The sequence below is a fragment of the Diabrotica virgifera genome, chromosome 8 (assembly GCF_917563875.1).
Source record: "Diabrotica virgifera virgifera chromosome 8, PGI_DIABVI_V3a".
Classification (NCBI taxonomy): Eukaryota; Metazoa; Arthropoda; class Insecta; order Coleoptera; family Chrysomelidae; genus Diabrotica; species Diabrotica virgifera.
The window spans coordinates 117,457,531-117,478,775 of record NC_065450.1 but is presented as its reverse complement, the minus strand read 5'-3'; the positions used below and the strand labels follow the sequence as shown (position 1 = coordinate 117,478,775).

The following is a 21,245-nucleotide window of genomic DNA, read 5'->3' as shown; positions in this document are numbered from 1 at the left end:
ATTAAAAGCTGGAGATAACAATCTCCACAAAAGTCGAGCAAGAATTTCATCACTAAAGAGCCTAAGTAGCTGCCAAAGCCCAATGACACTAAATTGGCCTAAATCTGCTAAAGTCTCAGACAATTATGTTATATCTTTTGATGTACAGCAGCAAATGTATCTGCCTCAGTTAACACATACGGAAATTCGTGTGTTTATGACGTGAGAATTTTGGAGATTATCAGCTTGTATTTATCACTACCTTACAACTGAGGCTAACGATACTTGAGTTATTTCGTATTATTGGCCAACGGTACATTTTGAGAAGTTATGCACCAGTACCCTGTAAAGGGCCATGGCCATGGCCCAAGTTATGGCAGGGACCTTACTATAATAGAGAAACGAAAAAAGCAATGCAAAACTAACACCATTATGGACTTATAATAATAATAAATATATAGGAATAAATAAATTAATAATAAACACAAATACCACATTTAGCAATATAATATATACGTGAGCCAATACTGCAAACGTAAGTAATGTGAATTATATGCTGGCGTATACAACGTTATGACTTTATGACTTGTGTAAGGTTTTAGGGTACAAACATAGTGGAAGCAGGTTTCCGCTTACGGTCAAACCGCTCGAATCTGCGCGGTTATCTCGCGCGTGAATGGTAACACAACACAGTGAATACCGGTAAAAGCGAGAAAAATCCTTCAAATTGGTCAATTGCGTCTACAACTTTTAGCAAAATGTCGTCTTCTGTTGACGATATGACTGATTTTAATTCTGTTTTGACTAAACTGAAAATAAAGACAGTTGGTATACATTTTCTTAATCACGAAAGAATAATTTATGGAGAATATCATCATATATTTCAAAACATAAAAAAGATAATGAAAGAAAGTGAAATATCGTTCACCCTCTTGTCCCAAATAGGGGGTCTTTCAAAAACAGCAAAAATCATTGCCTCCTTATTCATTGTACAATCACTAAACCCGCGCGAAAAAAAGCGGGAATAAACTAAATGTAGGTTTAGTTGCTAAGTTAATTTAAGTTTAGTTGCAGGGTTACCCGCGCCAACCTGCTTTAACTATGTGCGTTTACATTTAAAAACGTGCATTCATTTTGAAAACGTATAAAAGCGAGTCTGCGAGAATTGACCGTAAGCGGAAACCTGCTTCCACTGTGTTCGTGTACTTATTTCTGAAACATTTATAAGAAACTATGGTGGCCTAATCTAGCTTGTTTATCAATATATTTATACTTACGTTTTCTTGCTAATGTCATTGTAAATTTGTATATTATGATTTGTAATATGTCGTATCATGTATTTTAGGGTACAGCTAGTGCAAAAGAATTTTACAAAAGAAATCATCAATGGACCGATGGATTTATTTCTGCTGCTAAGGCTGTGGCTGTAGCAGCAAAACTTTTATTGTAAGTATTACTTATAATAAAAAATATAAAAACTATTTTTTATTTAAAAAACACAGAAGAGGTTATATTTTGTTTAAGAGCACATCATTTATTGTGTAGTCGAGCCCAATAATATGAAATATGTATAAATGAATATGTAAATAATACATAAAACAGAAGTGTAATAACACGCATGTGTTCGTCTAAGCTGTTTGAAAATTTAGATTGAATGATTTTTTTTTGCGATGTTAAGATCTTTTTATCGCTCGCTATTCCTGTTTGTTTTTGCTCGGTCCTGAAATAATCTCGTGCATAATAGTATGGCATATATGCTAAAAAATCGTATTTTAGAAATAAAATACTGTTTTGGGATTTTTCCTTATTAAAGTCTCCGGCTTACGAAATAACGAATTTATTTCTTTCATTTGGCCCATACCGTATATCTTCTTCTTCTTTACGTGCCATCTCCGCGACGGAGATTGCTAATCATCATGGCTCTTCTGATCTTAGATGCTGCTGCTCTGAATAGTTCGGTTGGTGATCATCCGTACCATTCCCTCAAGTTACGCAACCATGAGATTCTTCTTCTTCCTACACTTCTCTTGCCCTGGAGTTTCCCTTGTATAATTAATTGAAGTATGTTGTATCTTTCATTACGCATAACATGCCCTAGGTATTGCAGCTTTCGTGTCTTAATGGTTTCCTATATTTCCATTCTTTTGTTGACTCTTCTCATGACTTCGTTGGTTCTTCCATGCTCGGTCCATGATATATTCAGGATTCTTCTATACACCCACAGTTCAAATGCTTTTAACTTTTTAGCAGTCGACGCGTGAAGTGTCCTTGCTTCTATCCCGTAAAGCAGAGTCGAGAAAATATAACACCTTGCCAGCCTAACTCTCACGTCTAATTCCAGTTCTCTTGAAGAAAGTACCTTTCTCATTTTATTGAAGATTTTTCGTACTTTCTCTATTCGAACTTTGATTTCTTTGGAGTAATCGTTTGTGTGATTAATTATTATACCAAGATTGTTGTAGTTTTCAATCTGTTCTAAAGTTTTACCGGTTATTGTCAGGCTTTCATCATTACTTTGAGTTTTTGATATCCTCATAAATTTAGTTTTCTTGATGTTTATTGATAATCCATATCTTGTTCATTAGCTTTTGGAGGTCTTGGAGGTTGTCCGCTATTATGATAATATCGTCCGCCTATCTAATGTTGTTAATTGGCGTTCCATTGGCGTTGCTGTTTCTCCCTCAAGAGCTCTTTTGCATATGCATACCATTTTTTACAATATAATGATAATCAAAATGAAGTAATTAGACATAAATACAAATTATATTTAGCAAATTTTGAAAATTACGAAAATCATTATACCTACAAAATTTTTAAAGTAATGTTAAAATATTTTGAATTTTAAAGAACTTAAATGTGTGGTGTTATTATAAAAAATATTAACAATTCAGTAATATATATACAACAGCATCACAGGCCTTGTAGACCCCTGGCTTCCGAAAACTTGGTTATTTATCCCCACTTCTTCATTGCCTTTTCTCTCCAATCCCTGGCTTCCGAAAACTTGGTTATTTGTCCCCACTTCTTCATTGCCTTTTCTCTCCAATCTGCCACGCCTATTTCTGAAGTCTTGCTTTACTACTTTCAACCATTTCTCTTCACATTCTCTTCTTTTTCCCCATTTCTTCCTTCTTTAGTATTATTTTAACATTTCGGTTATCTGGCATTCGTATAATGTGGCCAAGCCTCCTAGCTCTTTGGGCTCTTATATAGGCCGTAATTATTGGTTTTCCATACATCCGTACATTATTTCTTTATTTATTCATCTTCTCCAAATATTTGCTGCCGCCTATATTCCTCCGAAAATTTTCCTGAGTACCGTTCTTTCCCATATCTCTACTTTTTTCTCTTTCTGCTGGGTCATAATCCACGTTTCGCTGGCATACATCACTGTGGGCATCTTTTTGATTCTTTGTCAAGTTCTCTTTCTGCTGGGTCATAATCCACGTTTCGCTGGCATACATCACTGTGGGCATCTTTTTGCTTCTTTGTCAAGTTTCTGGAAAGCTGTTTTTAAATGTTTTTTCGTTTTAGACCGCTATGCACTGTTCCTTGATATTGAAAATTATCCTGTTTGTGCTCATATTTGATCTTCTTACGATTTGTTCAACACTCGGTTGAATAAATTTGTTCCTAGCGGATCTCCTTGTTTTAAACATCTATTCACTGTGAACTGTCTTGAAAAGTTGTTATATACCCTATTTCTCGTGTTACTGAGCGTCACTAGCCTTATAAGCTTTTCTTGTATTTCTAATGTTCTCATGGCTTCATATAGCATCCTTCGATTTATGAAGTCGTATGCCTGTTTATTCGTAGCTATTATTTTGAATTAGTTTTAACATACTTATTTGATCAGTAGTTGTTGTTCCTTGTCTAAAACCTCCCTGGTATTCTCCTATCACTTTGTTATCATATTTCATTAATCTGTTCCTACTAATTTTTGCAACTATTTTATAGATTACTTCTAATAGTGCTATACCCTATAATTTTTTAACTCGGTTTGGCGCCTTTTTATAGATAGGGCGAATGAGAGTGCTATTCCATTGTTTTGATATTTCTTCCTTTTACCAAACTACTAATGTCAAGCCGAATATTCTTTCTTTCAGTCTTTCGCCGCCTTCCTTAAAAATCTCAGCTGGGATACCACTTTCTCCTGCCCTTTAGTTATGTTTTAGGTCTTTTATCGATTTACAGAGTTCTCGAGTTCTCCGACGCCTTCCGACTCCTAACCGCCATTCTTCTCTGTTTAGCCATAGACCTGGAGGGATTTCTCTTTCCTCTAGTTCTTTTTCAATTCCCTCCCTCCAGCTTCTTCTCGGCCTTCCTCTTTTCCTTCTCCCTTGTGGTGTCCACGCCAAAATCTGTTTTGGGATCCTGTTATCTGGCATTATCTGTACATGACCGTACCATATGAGTTGTTTTGTTTTTTTTTTGTCATCAATTATTGTATTTGTGACTCCCTTCATTTCTCGTATTCTCTCATTTGGTATCCGATCTCTTCTTGATTTGCCTGCTGCTCTTTCTCAGAAGTCCATCTCTGTTACTAGTAACATTTTCTCTGATCTTTGTTTCAGTGGCCAAACTTCACTGCCATAAGTGATTACACTTTTAAGTATTATATTGTATATGAGCTGTTTGTTCGGTTTAGATATTGTTTGGTCCCACAGAATGCCATTCATCATGGATATGGCTTTTGTACCTTGTATGCTTCTGTCTTTTATAGCAGCATCGAGTGTTCCATCTTGATTTATCCTCATGCCCAGGTACTTTATTCATCACTGTGTTTAATGTCTACCCCATCGTCTAATAGTCTAATGTAAAGGACTGCTTTGTCCCTCCAATACACACGGCTTCAGTTTTCTTAATGTTGACTTCGAGACCCCATTTGTTATATTCTTCTATTAGCTTCCGCGTCATGTAGCTCAAGTCGTCATGATCCTGAGCAATCAGAATTTGGTCATAAGCGAAACATAAAGTGTACAGTGCCGGCAAAAAAAAATCTTTACAAAGTGAATAAAACGCATAAATCAGGATAATTATTATTTAAATTTTACAAATTAATACTTTATAAGGATATTTAATTTTGGGTTCTGTGGTAGTTATGGAAGGGTTCAACGTTGCTACATGCCTGGTGATGGTATCAGACTTAGATTATGTTTTTTAAGAGCTCCAGAACCAGGTTTTCTTTCCGGAACAGTCTCAGAAGGCTACGACGCATCCGACCGTTTCAATTTATAAATTGAATCTCTTGAAACACCAATATCACGTGCTATGGTAGTTACAGAGTCCTCTTTCTCACCTAACGTTGAAGAACAAACTTTCTGTTCATTTGTAAGTTTCTTTCGCCTCATAGTTTTTACTGTAGTTTTTCAAGAAGTTTCACATTGACTACATGTATAAAGCCAACTGTGTGTATAGTACAAACGCACAGAATAAACTAAAGAAAATAATATATTAGTAAACTACAGGTACCTGCCGACGCAAGTACGTCATTACCTCTCCCCTAAAGAGCTAAACAGGCTCAGTTGGCTTTATACGAGTAGTTAATGTGAAAGTTCTTGAAAAACTGAAGTAAAAACTATGGGGCCAAAAAAACTCACAAATGAACAGAAAGTTCGTGCTTCAACGTTACTTGGGAAAGGGGACTCTGTAATTACCATAGCACGTGATTTTGTGTTTCAAGAGATTCAATTTATTAATTGAAACGGTCGGATGCATCGTAGCCTTCTGAGACTGTTCCGAAAAGAAACAGGCATGTAGTAATGTTGATCCCTTCCATAACTACCACAGAACACAAAATTAAATATCCTTATAAAGTATTTAGTTATAAAATTAAAATAATAAGTATCCTGATTTATGTGTTTTATTCACTTTGTAAAGATTTTTTTGCCGGCATTGTATAGTGTTGTCTCGTCATTGAGAGGGATTCCCATGCCATCACATTTTTTTCCACAGCTTGAGTGCTTGTTCCAGATAAATTTTGAAAAGAGTAGGCGAAATACAGCAACCCTGTTTCAATCCTTTCGTGACCTTAAATCCCTCAGACATCCTTGATCCAGTTTTAATTTTTGCAGTAGTTCCATTATACAGACTTTGGACTGCTTTGATAAGATAATGTTTAGAGTACAGGTGGTCTACTGTGGACCGCCCAGCTCTAAAGCCAGCTTGCTCCTCTGATTCGTAATCTCTATAGTCATTTTCTATTTTGTTCTTAATAAGTTTTCCATACTTCCTACTTATTTTAGCTGTTTACCGCAATTCCTTTGTAATTTGCACACTTATCCTTGCTGCCCTTTTTATGGATGGTTGACATGATAGAAAATTTCCATTCTTTTGGTAATTCGGCACCATTTAAGCAGCCTTGGCATCTAATTTCTCTAATATTACAAATAATTATTCTCATAGCAAAGGGAAACATATTTTTTTTATTATTTAGATGGTTTAGTATTTGTTAACTAATATTTTATATTCTAGGACAGCAGCTGATAAAGTAGTTCAATCTAACGGCAAATTGGAACAATTGGTGGTAGCGGCTCAAGAAATAGCTGCCTCCACAGCTCAGTTAGTAGTAGCCAGTCGAGTAAAAGCAGATAGAAATAGTAATAACTTGCAACAGTTGACGCAGGCGTCTAAAGGAGTTACCACAGCAACAGGAACTGTTGTTGCTACTGTTAAAGATTGCAGCGAACTTATTGATGAGTCAGGTTGGTATAAATATTGCTAAATTAATTTTTTATTCTTGAGGCGAAATGTATATTCAGGGGGGAGCGTGGCTGGTGCTTCATAGATATCACACAACTGGATACTATAACTAATTATTATCTTGGTATGCTGATAAGAGGTATGCTGATCCGAGAATTATCTTCTTCATACTTAGACTATGATCTTCATCTTTACCGTTGTTAAATCCCTGGAACAATCAGCCATCATTTAAGGTCGACTATGTCGCTCCCAAATGTACTCTATGGAGTACCTGAGGATAATGGTCCTCATCACCTCAGTAGTTTTTTTTATCGGCCAATTTACTTAAAGGGCGCTGAACGATTTTTTATGAAACTGCATAAGTTGATTCTGACTTCCGATTCACTGCATGTTTCAGTTTGTTGATGATCAGTCTAGTTGAGTATCAGGATGGTAAATACTATTGTTAGGGACGGCAGTGTTCGCTTACCGTGCTAAAGCTATAATCCCCAGAGTTCGCCAATTCTCTGGGGTATCGCTTAAGGCAACACATTCTCCCCTAGGCTCATCATACAGCTATTGCTATTGGATCATTATTACGTCATTACTACTATATCTGTTATATTAGCTTGTTTTGCGAAAATTATTGGCATTAGACATTCATATAATAATTATATTTAATAAGGTTCATCACATTTAAAGAGAATTGACCACAATTTTAGTTGAATTTATTTAGGCGTTTTGATTTCCACTTCGAAATTGTTTAATTTGTAATATGTATTTTCAACTAAGATTGTGGTTAATTCCGAATAAAAATATAAAATAGTATTACAGTGCCACAAGAAATTAGCTCTTGAGCAATATTCAGTTATAACTACACTGCGCGCCAAAATTAACGCATAATCTTAAAATTTTAATATCTGCCATAAGAAACAATTGTTGTTTGTTCTTCTGTTCTTTAAGAACAAAAGAATAGAATATCTGAAATACAAATTTTTTCTTTTTTTTTCGAAAAATGTATTGCAATAAAATTACCTAACATCATAGATAAATGACAGAATGGAAAATGTTTGTTGTTTGTTGTTTGTTTGGGTTTATATGACTGCGGACACTAAATCCATTCGCCAATTTTACTATTTTTTATTTTATTAGTCATTTTTTCGTATCTTATCCTAAAACTAATACTAATATAATAAACAATTCTACTAATAAATAATTATTTTTGTATTTTTTTTAATAATTTTTTATATATATATATATATATATATATATATATATATATATATATATATATATATATATATATATATATATATATATATTTATTAATTTTTTTCCAAATGATGTTCTCAGAGTTCCACAGCAAAAACTGCAACATTCTTCTTTAGCCCTCTACTTCATTCGAAAGCTATTTTACTATGGACTGTCCAAGTTCGTCATTCATTTTTATCTACATATTTTTTTTATATTTTTTAATTATTATATTTTTTTTTCTATTTTTTTTATATATCTTTTTTATATTTTTTCTTTCTTTTTTTTTTATTATTTTTTTTTATTTTTTTATTTTTTTTTTATTTTTATTTTATTATTTTTTTTATATTTCTTTTCTTTTTTTTTCTTTTCTTTTCTTTTCTTTTTCTTTTAACATATAACAATTTACAAGAAATACTTACTCTATATTTTACAATTACAATTTAAGCTTAATATCTAAAATATGTTTATACAATAGTCGGTATACCAACTCATTATTTTCTAATGTTAATAAATAATTTAAATTAATGGGATGGTGGACATCAGTCAAAGAATACAGTGAATTTAAAAACATATTAACTTTATTAGAGATAAGAGAACAGGTCAAAATTTTGTGTTGTAGATTGCCCAACTGTCCACAAATACATTGTGGACTATCAGCTATATTAATTTTAAATAAATATGATGGAGTAAGACAGTGGTCAAATATCATTCTGCATATGGTTCTTATCATATCTTTTGTCGACTCCATTTTAGAAAACCAAGGTTTATCCGTTATATAGTTTCTGATTGATCTGTAGTGGTTTCCTGTATTTACGTTTTCATCAATATACCTTTCTTTCCATTCTTTCTTAATCTCTTTGAATAAATTTGATTCAATATCTTTTGGCGTACAAAGATAATGGGTTAATACTCCTTGTGTCACCGCGTTTTTAGCCAATTCATCTACCATTTCATTTCCAGTTATTCCACAGTGGCTTTTAACCCATGCCAACTTAACAGACTTTCCTTGTTGCTGAAGTTCTTTAATTTTATTTATGATATATAATTCAATGTAGTTCACTTTTGATTTAGGATTTATAGCACTAATTTTACTAAGAGAACTTTTACTGTCACTAAAAATTATAAACTTTGAATGATTTATATTAGATAAATATTTTAGTGCTTCCATTATCGCTATTAATTCAGCTGTGTATATACTCATAATAGAATTTTTATATACTCATAATAGAATTTTGGAAAATGTTTAACGTTCAAGAAAATTAAACTAGTAGCAAGTACTGCCTCTTCTGGCATTTATCACTGTTTGACAACGATCTCTCATATTGAGAATTGTTGCTCTTATTTTATCTTGATCAGTCTGATCCCAAATTTCAACTAAACGCAATTAACAGTTAATCTAATGTGTTTAGTGCATTACGTAGTTGTCGTAGTCCTCTCCCTACGATGTCCCAAGCCTATTCTATTGGGTTGAGGTCGGGACTTCTCGCAGGCCAAACCATGGCAAGAATCCCAATCTCCTGACGATATTGCTGCACAATTCTTGCAATGTATGGTCTGGAATTATCTTGCATAAGCATGAAATTATCCCCAATAAATGGTTCAAATGGCACGCATACTCTTCTAAAATGTCTGTAATGTACCTGTGTGTTGTAAGCCGCTCCTGATCTATTCTCCGTACGAGCCTCTAAATTAATCCAACCCCACACCATTATCGAGCCGGCACCATACTGTACAGTCCCTACAGTGTTACACTGTGCGTAGCGTTCCCCAGGCCTTCTGTACACTCTGTTCCGCCTATCTTCAGAAAAAAACAGTACCTGGATTCATCGGTGAACAATATTCTTCCCCAATCGTCATTATTCCAAACATGTTCATGAGTAAAATGCAAACTTTACCTTCTATGATCTCTGTGTACAAAACTTTATTTTGTAGAGAGAGAAGTACTGGTAACAAACCTTTGTCCCAGTGTACGAAGTGTCAAAAACTGGTTTTGATTAGCAGTGTAACCCTTCTGCGGCCTTGACCGGGTCTTTTCGAGTTACTTCCAGTAACAGTAAAACGTATTAAGACTCTTGAAATTATTTACTGAGTGACAATAAACTGTTCAGCGAGTTCAACTTGACGGTATCCTTCGCGAAGAATAACGATTCTAATACAGTCACTTTCTAACAAATTTCGATTTTCTTGCTGCTGGTGGTTCATTTCAAAGGAAAAGACACTTAATAAACTAGAAAAATGCCTTTGAAAATTCAGCACATGCCAACCCAACTAAATTCGAATTAAAATGAAGAACAACTAACATGTTTTTAATTTGTTTGCAAAAAGTAATAAAAACATCGGCGGTTTTTAGCGTTCTTTCGATAAATTTTACAATATACCGGAGGTAACAATATATTATCACAAACACGATTTAAAATCGAACATTAACATTATTTGATTTACCAGGTAGACAAGACGAAAACGGCGGGTTCATTGGGAAAAATATTCCCATGAGATTTTTTTGCATAATTACATTCGTGAGACATCCCAGAATAAGGTTCAAGAAGTCGCCCACGTGAAAAGTGGGCCAAATTTTTTATAACAATTTTTTTTAATCAAATTGCGAAAGTCAATATTTTTGGCCCGATATAATTTTTTTAGGTTTTTTGGAACATTCTGGACAAAAAAGGTCTCTTATAATTTTTCTCTAAAGTTGATCGTTTTCGAGTTATAAGCAATTTAAAATTGAAAAAAATGAAAAATGGCGATTTTTAAGGCTTAATAACTCAGTTAAAAGTTGTTATTATGAAAGGCAGAAAGTGACTAAATCAAGGCTTAATGCCCCCCCTACAAGATCCCGAAGAAATTGTTGTCATTATTTTATTACTAAGCTGTTATTTTTTAATAATAATATTGAGCGCCATGCACGTGGTAGGCGGCCGTAAATGTGAGTGCAAGTAAGATGCACAATTGGACTGCCGGAGTGGCATCTCTCTCGCACTCAGCATTTACGGCCGGCTACACGTGCATGGCGCTCAATATTATTACTTAAAAATAACAGCTTAATAATAAAATAATGACAAAAATTTCTTCGGGATCTTGTAGGGGGGGGGGCATTAAACTTTGATTTAGTCACTTCCTGACTTTCATAATAATAACTTTTAACCGAGTTATTAACCCTTGAAAATCGCCATTTTTCGTTTTTTTCAATTTTAAATTGCTTATAACTCGAAAATGATCAACTTTAGAGAAAAATTATAAGAGACCTTTTTTATCCAGAATGGTCCAAAAAACCTACAAAAAAATTGTCCGGGCCAAAAATATTGATTTTTTCAATTTGATTAAAAAAAATTGTTAAAAATAATTTGGCCCACTTTTCACGTGGGCGACTTCTTGAACCTTATTCTGGGATGTCTCACGAATGTAATTATGCAAAAAAATCTCATGGGAATATTTTTCCTAACGAACCCGCTGTTTTCGCCTTGTCTAAGGATTTTAAATTTGTGCTCTAATTTGGCGCGCAGTGTATTTTCTGATTTTTAAGTATTTTAAACAATTATTCTAAGTTGCATATAATTTTATTTTATAATTTACAGAGGAATACGACTTTTCCAATCTAACTCTCCATCAAGCAAAACGACTGGAAATGGACTCACAAGTGAGAGTTCTCGAGTTAGAAAAAGAATTGGAACAAGAACGTTACAGACTCTCTAGACTCAGGAAACACCATTACCAATTAGCAGGAGAAAACGAGACTTAAATTAGCTTAAGTATTGACAATTTAAACTAATAATCGTTATATAACTATTTATTAATGTAGATAGTAAGGATATAATCGTTGAATGGAGAAAGTTCTTAATATTGAGGGGTTGATATAATCACATCATTAAATAAGGGATTAAAATTAAATAGAAAATAATCCGTTACGAAGTTTAATAATCACAAATTCCATTTTGATATAACAAATGATTTCATTATTATAAATGATTACTGTATTTACTCAAACTGTTTTTTTTAATAAGGATTAAGATTTTTTAATACGGCTTGATTCGATGTTTTATATTTCTGCCTAGATCTCAATGCGAGGTTGAATTCCTTTTTTTTTCTGTTTACAACTTAGATTATACCAATATTTAAACCTTTCCACAGATTTTGACTCTCCCGCAACGTTTTCTTTGCCCTTTCTTTCCTAGTATTTTCAGAAATTTTATATTTATTGATTATTCATATATTCTCGCAATCCTCGTTTCGACATTGAAATCATCTGATCTTATGTCCTATGCTCTCTTATTATTGCGTCGATCGGTGTCAAATTAATTTTTTTATTCACTTTCTTTAACTCCTCCATTTTAACTATCAAACATTCATCTCCATATATTTCCTCATTACTCTTACTTACTTTCTCCGTGGCGTTACAACCCTTCCTGGGTTTTAGTCGACTCAACAACATGCCTCCACTCTTCTCTGTCTTGAGCAATCTCCATCCAGTTCTCCACGCCCATAGCTTTCAGGTCTGCTGCTATATTATCTCGGATAATATAGAAGTTTTCAAATATACAAATAATGTATATTGTGTGTACAAAATTAATTCTGCGTGGGTCTTCTTCTCGATGTGCCTATCCATGACGAATGGTGGTGATCATCATGGCAAACTTTAACTTCTCAGAAGTTGTGTTGAACCAGGTTCTGAGGTTCTTTAACCAGGATGTTCTTCTTCCTGGATCTCGCTTTAAAAATATTTTTACATAACGTACCCGAAGTACGAGGTATGACAATTAAGTAATGAGACTGATTTTATTGCCGTGCTCGTGGCAAACCTGCGACCTTCAAATTCCTATCCCCTTCCCCGGCATCCTTTCCTCTTTCGATTGATATATTGACCATCGCTCGAGCTTGTTTAGTTCGCCTGCGGTGTCGTGTTAGTAGACAAGTGTTAGTGGTGCTCGTCACGAAAATGGAGAAACGAAATCTAGAGCAACGCGTCGCGATAAAATTTTGCGCCAAATTGGGCGAAACAGCTTCGGAAACGTACGCTAAAATTGTAAAAGTGCATGGTGATAGTGCTCTTAGTCGTGCCCAGGTATTTCGATGGCATAAAGAGTTTCAGGAGGGGCGTGAAAGTGTGGAAGACGAGGGGCGGAGCGGGAGACCAATCGAGGTGCGGACTGATGCAAATGCGCAACGTGTGCGGGCCCTAAACCATAAAGATCGGCGTTTAACAGCCGTTAATCAAGTTTACTATCGCCAAGTACTCGAAAGATTGTGAAAACGAGTCAACAGGGTGCGCCCAGACATTGCTCACAACTGGATCCTCCATCACGACAACGCGCCGTGCCACACCGCTCTCAGCGTGTCCCAGTATTTGGCCTCTAAAGGATCGCCGTGTTGCAACAGCCGCCTTATTCGCCCGATATGTCACCTTGTGACTTTTTTCTGTTCCCTAGAACAAAATCGATGGTCAAAGGAACCCATTTTGAGTCGATTACGGACATCCAAGCGGCCGTGACGAGGGTACTCGCGGACATCCCAGTCTAAGCGTTCCAGAAATGTTACGAAGCGTGGAAAACGCGCTGGAATCGTTGTATAGCTGCCCAAGGGGACTACTTTGAAGGGGATGGCAGAGTTGTAGAATAATTTAGAAATATACGATTTTCATGGAATCAGTCTCAGTACTTAATTGTCACACCTCGTATGGTAACTTTCGAGATTTGATGGTGGTGAGTACCTCTCGGCTCCTCTTCATTTTTTTGAGTACCTCGTAATTTGTGATTCGGTGAATCAACGGGATCTTAAGTATTCTCCGATATAGTCACATTTCAAATGCTTCTAATCTTCTGTACATAAATATCTTCTTTTAAGGTCTACTAATTACCACCATAAAAAATCGCAGCATTCTTACTTTTATACCAAAAGAGAGGTTGTGGCTCTTGATACGCCTCCATCCGGTTGAAGGTGGATCTAGCTTTTCCGATGCGCGCTCTTATTTCCTGGTTTTTGGTTCATTCTTCATTTATTATGGTGCCGAATCTTGCTAATTACCATGAGCTTTGTCTTCTTTACGTTTATATTGAGTCCATATTGTTGACTATAATATGTGATTTTGTTCATACGGACTTGTAGGTATTCAAGGTTGTCCGATGGTGGTACATGATATAAATTTAAAACCAAAAAAACTACACAAAGTATTCCAATTTGTATTTTATTGATATATAGAGAATTTTAATTGGAAAAAGTCCAATTTTTTCAACAAGTAATATAGCCCTAAGAGTTTCTACGCGGATTTTCTAAGCGAAGCCAAATTCCAAAATATATTAAAAATTTTAGCTACTTTTTTCTTACCCATCTTATCTCAAATCTTACCTCTTTTTGATTAAAAAAAGTACTTTTTGCACTGTGCTAAAAATAAAAAGTTTTTATGTTCAAAAAATTAATCCCCGTAAAATGCTGGTGTGATTTATAAAGAAATAATTAAGCATATAATTCATATCTTGTTCATTGCCCTCGACAGTCAGGTGTAATAGATGTTCGCTTAGAAAAAGCATTATAACAGAGCATTTTGAATCTTTTGGAGGTTGGTTAAGTATAGTGTAATATAATGGCTAAAAACAGTTTAAAATTAGATTGTACTTAGGATGGATCAATTCAAGGATAATTTTTTCAAAAATCGATGTCGCTAGTCATCTGCTGATGATTGAATACACCAATTGTTGTGAAGTTTCGTAGCGCAAATTTTAAAAGGACCCGTTTTAGCGTCAATAAAACACGGCATTAATCCGTTTGGATAGTACGTAATACAATACTAACTAATCCTTGGCAGTATTCAGATACGTCATAAAATGAATGTCGAAATTCTTCTTGGTTTGCCGGTTGAAGGATTTCGGAACCTTTAGGAATCATTGGGCTGGCAAGTCTTCTTCTTGGACGCATAATTGCTGCGATCAGATGATGTTCGAAACAGAATGGACACTTTTCCTATATTCTTGAGCTACCTACTATGCTACTTCTAAAACCGAATATGTAATTCAGACATCTGCAATTATGTGCTCCTCTGGATTTAAATGATTATAATAACAATCAAAAATCGACTTGTTTACAACTTTTTGATACATATCCTGTTACATATTTTTGGTTATTTAGATATTTATTCGTGATATCAAATTATATTTTTCGCCAGTAATAATGTGAATGCATTGAATATCTCTTCCGTAGTAGAATGAGACGTTATTGTTTTTATTAAGGAGCGAAATCGACCCCATGATATTAAGAATATGGCTAAACTGTTGTTTAATAATACATTGGTACACAAACATAATATAAATGTATTTATATTTATCCATTTTCACAGTACATTACAAATTATAGTATTTGATCAATACCATAATATATACAATATACAATAAGAAGAGAACTGATTGACAAGCTATTCATCAAATAATAATAATATTGATCTTTATTATTTTGATCTTTATTAACCCGCAGATTATAGTTGGTGTTTGTACACTACATAGGGTGTTTCATTAAGAATTGTCTATTAAGTAACTGTAGAAAACTTTGCACAAAATAAGAAGATTTTACCTAAAACACTTATATATAAAATGTGTCTCTTTACTGAGTTACAGGGTGTTTTATTTAAAAATTTAAAAACTATTTGTACCCATTTGTACCCAACTATTAAAACCATTTGACATATCCTTATCATACTTGGCAGGAAGTGTAGGTACTGTACACCCTACTAAGTTATGTTAAACAAACGTTTAACATATATTAAAATTGTTCTTTTATTTAGATTATGACCAAATAGTTGTTTTTAGAGCCACCATTTGTTTTTAAATATTGAATGCATCTATTCGTTTTAAGAAATTTTAATAAATAACATTATATTTTTTGTTAGTAGCGATTAAAAATTCATTTGCGTACTAAAATGCAATCTTCTGATCCAAAAACACCGACATTATTATTACCTACACTCTACACTGATCAAAATAACTGTGTCGCTTCATTTTTAACTTAAAATATCTCGAAAAATGATGACTTTATCGTTACGAATGGAGAGTATATTATTTACATAGAAAGTATTGGAAAATCGACAAATTGCACTAAAATAGAAATTCTATCAGTGGCATAGAATTTGGGAAGAGTCAACCATTCACTTTCCCCCTTCGTATGCATCTGGTAGTAGCCAGAAACGTGAATTTAAAATAATTTAGGATGTACAGTTCCTTCACTTCTTGCCAAGTATGACAAGGATATGTTACATGGTTTTAGAGTTTTAAAGTACTGGATACAAATAGTTTTTAAATTTTTAAATAAAACGCCCTGTATTCAGTAGAGCCACATTATATACATTTAAGTGTTTTAGGTTAAAGCCTCGTATTTTGTGCTAAGGTCACTTAATGAAACACTCTGTATAGGTAAATAAAAACAAAAACGTACTTCCATTCGAGTATGAATGTTAATTGAAATGTAAACAGGTAAGCACTCAAGTCAGTCACAATTATTTCTAATGAATTAAACATTTGTCCTGAAATGGTTGTACAAAATTCGATTTACAAACAGTCTACTTGATATTTTCTCTAATAGCAATTCGAAAACTCTCCAAAGATTTAATGATTACGGACAAAGCAGTTAGACCAAAATCAAAACTTATAATAAAGCTTAATACAGGGTGTTTCTAAATAAATATGACAAACTTTAATAGATAATTCTATATGAAAAAATAATGACAGTTTGCTCTATAAACGTATGTCCACAAATGCTTCCTTTCCAATATACAGGGTGTTGAAATTTTTCTTACAAACTGATAATTTACTTATTGATCTAAAACCGGTTGAGATATGCAAATGAAATTTGGCAGTTAGATAGAGGTAGAGGTAGTAGGTACATACATTTTACTTGAGACCGTTCACATACTAACGCGCGTTTTAATGACCTAAAACGGGCGTTAGCATGCGAACGGTCTCGAGTAAAATGTATGCAGTTGTAATAGCGCGTTATCAAAACGCGCGTTAAGCGCCTGTCATGTGAACGGGCTCTATGTCTCTGTAGATTCATACAACCTATGTCGAATACTTTGTAAGCGTTAAGATATTTTATTTTTTGCATGAAAACGGTGAATTGTATGAAAAAAAGGGAAGATACATTTTTTGGTCACAAATTGAACGAGGAATTCAAAAATGATTTCTAATTTAAAATATATGTTGCCGTACTATTTTTTTTTTCTTTAAAAAATTTCAGCCCATTACCCATATGCGCGCCAATGGTGAATACAAAATTCTTAATTATATGTCAAAAAATGCACAATAACTACCTCTTTCTAACTGCCAAATTTCATTTGCATGTCTCCATCGGTTTTAGAACAATAAATAAATCATCAGTTTTTAAGAAAAATTTCAACACCCCGTATCTCAGAAACGAAGCATTTGCGGACATATGTCTATAGAGTAAACTATCATTATTTTTTCATGTAGAACTACCCCTTAAAGTTTGTCATACTTATTTAGAAACACCCTGTATTATGTATATATTTTTTGTAATAGATTCAGATATCTCATACATCATTTTGTAACAATTACATCACATCGTAGTTGAAATTGAGTTCAAGTGTATCACATAACTTATAATAAGTAGTGTATTCGTACTTTAAACTAATATAGATACTTATAAAAATAAACCAAAAATATTAAAATTTAGTTTTTAATAATATAAACCTCCAACTAATACTTAATCGTTCCTTATTGCTTAGGTTTAAAGCTCTCTTTAATAATAATGCATTAAAGGTTACTTTTGCTAAATATATTATTAAACAATAGCGTTTCTCCAATGGGCAATTTTTTGTCTAAATAACAAGTTTTTCAACTGTTGTTGGTGTTTATATTATATACCGTTGTAGTTTATACACATTCATTTTACCATTATATATTTTATATGTTTGTATTACCTGAATTTGTATTGTACTATTTACAATTATTAAATTATTGTATTAAATTCATTATTGTGTTTTATTATATTATCATAAGCACTCAATAGGAAGAATTACCGAGTTGCAACTTCCTGTTGTTGTTGTTGAGTAGTTTACTAACGGATTGCTTAAAGAAAACAATGTGTATGTCCTTAAAAGTATATTTGAAAGTAATTAAAATGAACAATTTCCCTTGAAAGGGGACAATTTTAATTTCATGTGCTTTTTGTTGGAACAAAAGATTTTGAGAACTTCAGCAGCGAGTACTCCCTCTTCTGGCAGTGATAACGCGTTTGTCTCGCCGAAGCAAAATCTCAAAAGAACCGTGACGTCACATAGACACTGACAACTGAAACCAAAATACTAAAAGAACCGTGACGTCACTTTCAAAGTGACATAGACACTGACAACTGACGAATACGTTATACTTATAACCTATTCTTAGTATTCTACAAACACATATTCTATTTCTCATAGGCATCTTTCAGTGCGTCACAGTTTTTCGATTTCTTTCTAACGCATTAAATTGTATGTGACAGAAAAAGGCACGTCCGTGATTACAGACATTTATAACATTTATTCTAGTTGTCTATAGATGGCGCTATAATCGAAAAAAATATTTACGATTTATATAATATATCTACGAATATAATATGTACAATTTATAAGACTATACAAGAATATACCATTTTATAAATGCAATAAACACAATTGATTTGTTTTTATGCCAAATTGCAGATAAAATGTGACAACTGATTTGTCAGTTTTAACTGAAAAATGTCAGATTTAACTAAAATGTCGTGTTAGAATAAATGTTATAAATGTGTATTATCACGGACTTTCCTTTTTTTCTATCATTTGTGACGCACTGAAAAATGCCCATGAAAAGGACCATACCACAGCCACAGCAAATACCACTTACTACAAAAATAATATGAATAAAAAACTGGTTTTGTTTTCTAATTTAATAGAATCTTATTCCAGAATCTGGTAATAATATAATTGAATTGGTCATTTCGAAAACAACAGATGTTTTATATAAATATTAGGTCTGGATCCCGCGTATGAAAAAAAAGTTGATTAATAGCAAGCTGAAAATTTGTTAATAGCTTAAGGGTGTCTAGTCGAATAAACTTTGATATATGGGAACACTAAAACAGGGGTAGTTTTAATTGTGGAACAGGTTAAAAATTTGGAACGGTCACAGCACGAAAACGGCACATTTATTTTGTCCGACAGAACAGACTTAAACTCTCCGAACAGAGATTAAACTCTCATGAAAAAATCAGACTGCTATTTATTACCTGTCATAATTCCTGTCATTTGACATATTCTACATGTTCCACTCATTAAAACGCCCATTTGGTGATAAATAGCAGTCTGATTTTTGCATGAGAGTTTAATCTCTGTTCGAAGAGTTTAAGTCTGTTCTGTCGGACAAAATAAATGTGCCGTTTTCGTGCTGTGACCGTTCCAAATTTTTAACCTGTTCCACAATTAAAACTACCCCTGTTCCAGTGTTCACACATATCAAAGTTTATTCGACTAGACACCCTTAAGCTATTAACAAATTTTCAGCTTGCTATTAATCAACTTTTTTTTCATACGCGGGATCCAGACCTATATTAACATATACAGTGAGCACGTAAATGTTGGAATAAATTCATTTTTTTGAGAATGGACAATTTATGAAAAAAATCCCGAAACAGGTCGATTTTTATTTTTAAATTACGACTTTTTGGCATATATATCATACTAGTGACGTCACCCATTTGGGCGTGATGACGTCATCGATGATTTTTTTTAATGAGAATAGGGTCACAGCTTATTTGAAAGGTAATTCAATTCTCTATTCAGCAATATAAACATTAACATAATTATTTATACAAGGTGTCCAAAAAAATTTTTTTTGGATTAAATTTATTGACATAAAAAGAAGAATCTGTGTAATTTATTTAATTCAAAATACATTTTACTGCTATCAGAAAACAGGAAAAAATGTTTATTTGACAAATAAAAAATATTATTTTTTGCAAATTCAATATTAAAGCAGACACCCACCTGCCTCTTGGCAATTTGAGCATTAATTTAAGCTAAAAAAACTAATTATTTTTCAAAAAAACATATTTTTCTGTTTTCTGAGAGCAGTAAAATGTATTTTGAATTAAATAAATTACACATATTCTTCTTTTTATGTCAATAAATTTAATTAAAAAAAAAAGTTTTTTTGACACCCTGTATAAATAATCATGTTAATGTTTATACTACTGAATAGAGAATTGAATTACCTTTCAAATGAGCTATCACACGACCCCTATTCTCATTTAAAAAAATCATCGATGACGTCATCACGCTCAGATGGGTGACGCCACTAGTATGATATATATGCCAAAAAGTCGTAATTTAAAAATAAAAATTGACCTGTTTCGGGATTTTTTTCCAAAATTGTCCATTCTCGAGAAAATGAATTTATTCCAACCTTTACGTGCTCACTGTATAAATTTTTAAGGAAACAAAAATCTTTCTCCGGAGTTCCTCCAGATACATATTAGTGTTTATCCCTAAAGATTTTCTGTAACAATAAGCCCGAGTTTGTGTCCTTCCTACATAATATTTTAACAAATAAGTACCAAATGAACTTACATCGGAATCACTATTCACATCATTTAAAAAATTTTCTAAACCTAAACAAAATTTTTCCTCATTAATCTCCCACTGTAACACCTTTAAAGTTTTAAAAATTAGGGACCTCTTTTCTTTTAAATTATTTCCAGTAATCTTGTTCAAATTCTGGAAGAAATTTCTTTGAACATGCCAGGAACATAACTGATGTTCAGCTAAACCCATTATGTGCCGCCGCCAAGCATTATAAAATGCTGGTGCATCATCAGACATAAATGTTTTGAGTATGTATATTGCCAACTTTATATTTTATTTTATTGAAAAAAAAATTCAAAAAGTGCAGAGTCGGACTTATTTGAAAAGCAAAATGCAATACCTGAACCATATCTATCGACAACAACTATAGTGTACAATTGAAAGTTGTAATTATCGAGGCCCTGTGTTCCATCAATACAAATCTCATCAGACTCATACTGTATCAATAGGGTCTACTTTTCATTCACAGTCATTTGTTTCGAGCTTCCGTCATGTGTCACATAATATTAATATATCTACGTCATACGTTATTGGCATATACCAATGATACACACCAAAGAGGTATGACGTAGATATATTATTATTATGTGACACATGACAGAAGCTCGAAACAAATGACAATCGATGAAAAGCCCTATTGCTCTTGTTGAAACTCATTCATTATAATCAAAATAAAGTCTTTATCATTTAAACAACCTTGCTGGCCTGGCTCCTTGAAATGTAATACAGGGTTGTA

At 33.3% G+C, this 21,245-nt stretch overlaps 1 protein-coding gene across 4 annotated transcripts in view; it reads left to right on the top strand.

The window, feature by feature from the left end:
* The window catches only part of LOC126890405 (huntingtin-interacting protein 1), a 249,021-nt gene extending 231,140 nt beyond the window's left edge, over window positions 1-17,881 (top strand). For all 4 annotated transcript variants that reach the window (XM_050659304.1, XM_050659301.1, XM_050659302.1 and 1 more), the window contains 3 exons: window positions 1,325-1,425; window positions 6,454-6,683; window positions 11,490-17,881. In XM_050659304.1, coding sequence (XP_050515261.1) covers window positions 1,325-1,425; window positions 6,454-6,683; window positions 11,490-11,653 — 495 coding nt within the window. In that variant the 3' untranslated portion in view covers window positions 11,654-17,881. The remainder of the gene's footprint in view (window positions 1-1,324; window positions 1,426-6,453; window positions 6,684-11,489) is intronic.
* Window positions 17,882-21,245: the final 3,364 nt, after the last annotated feature.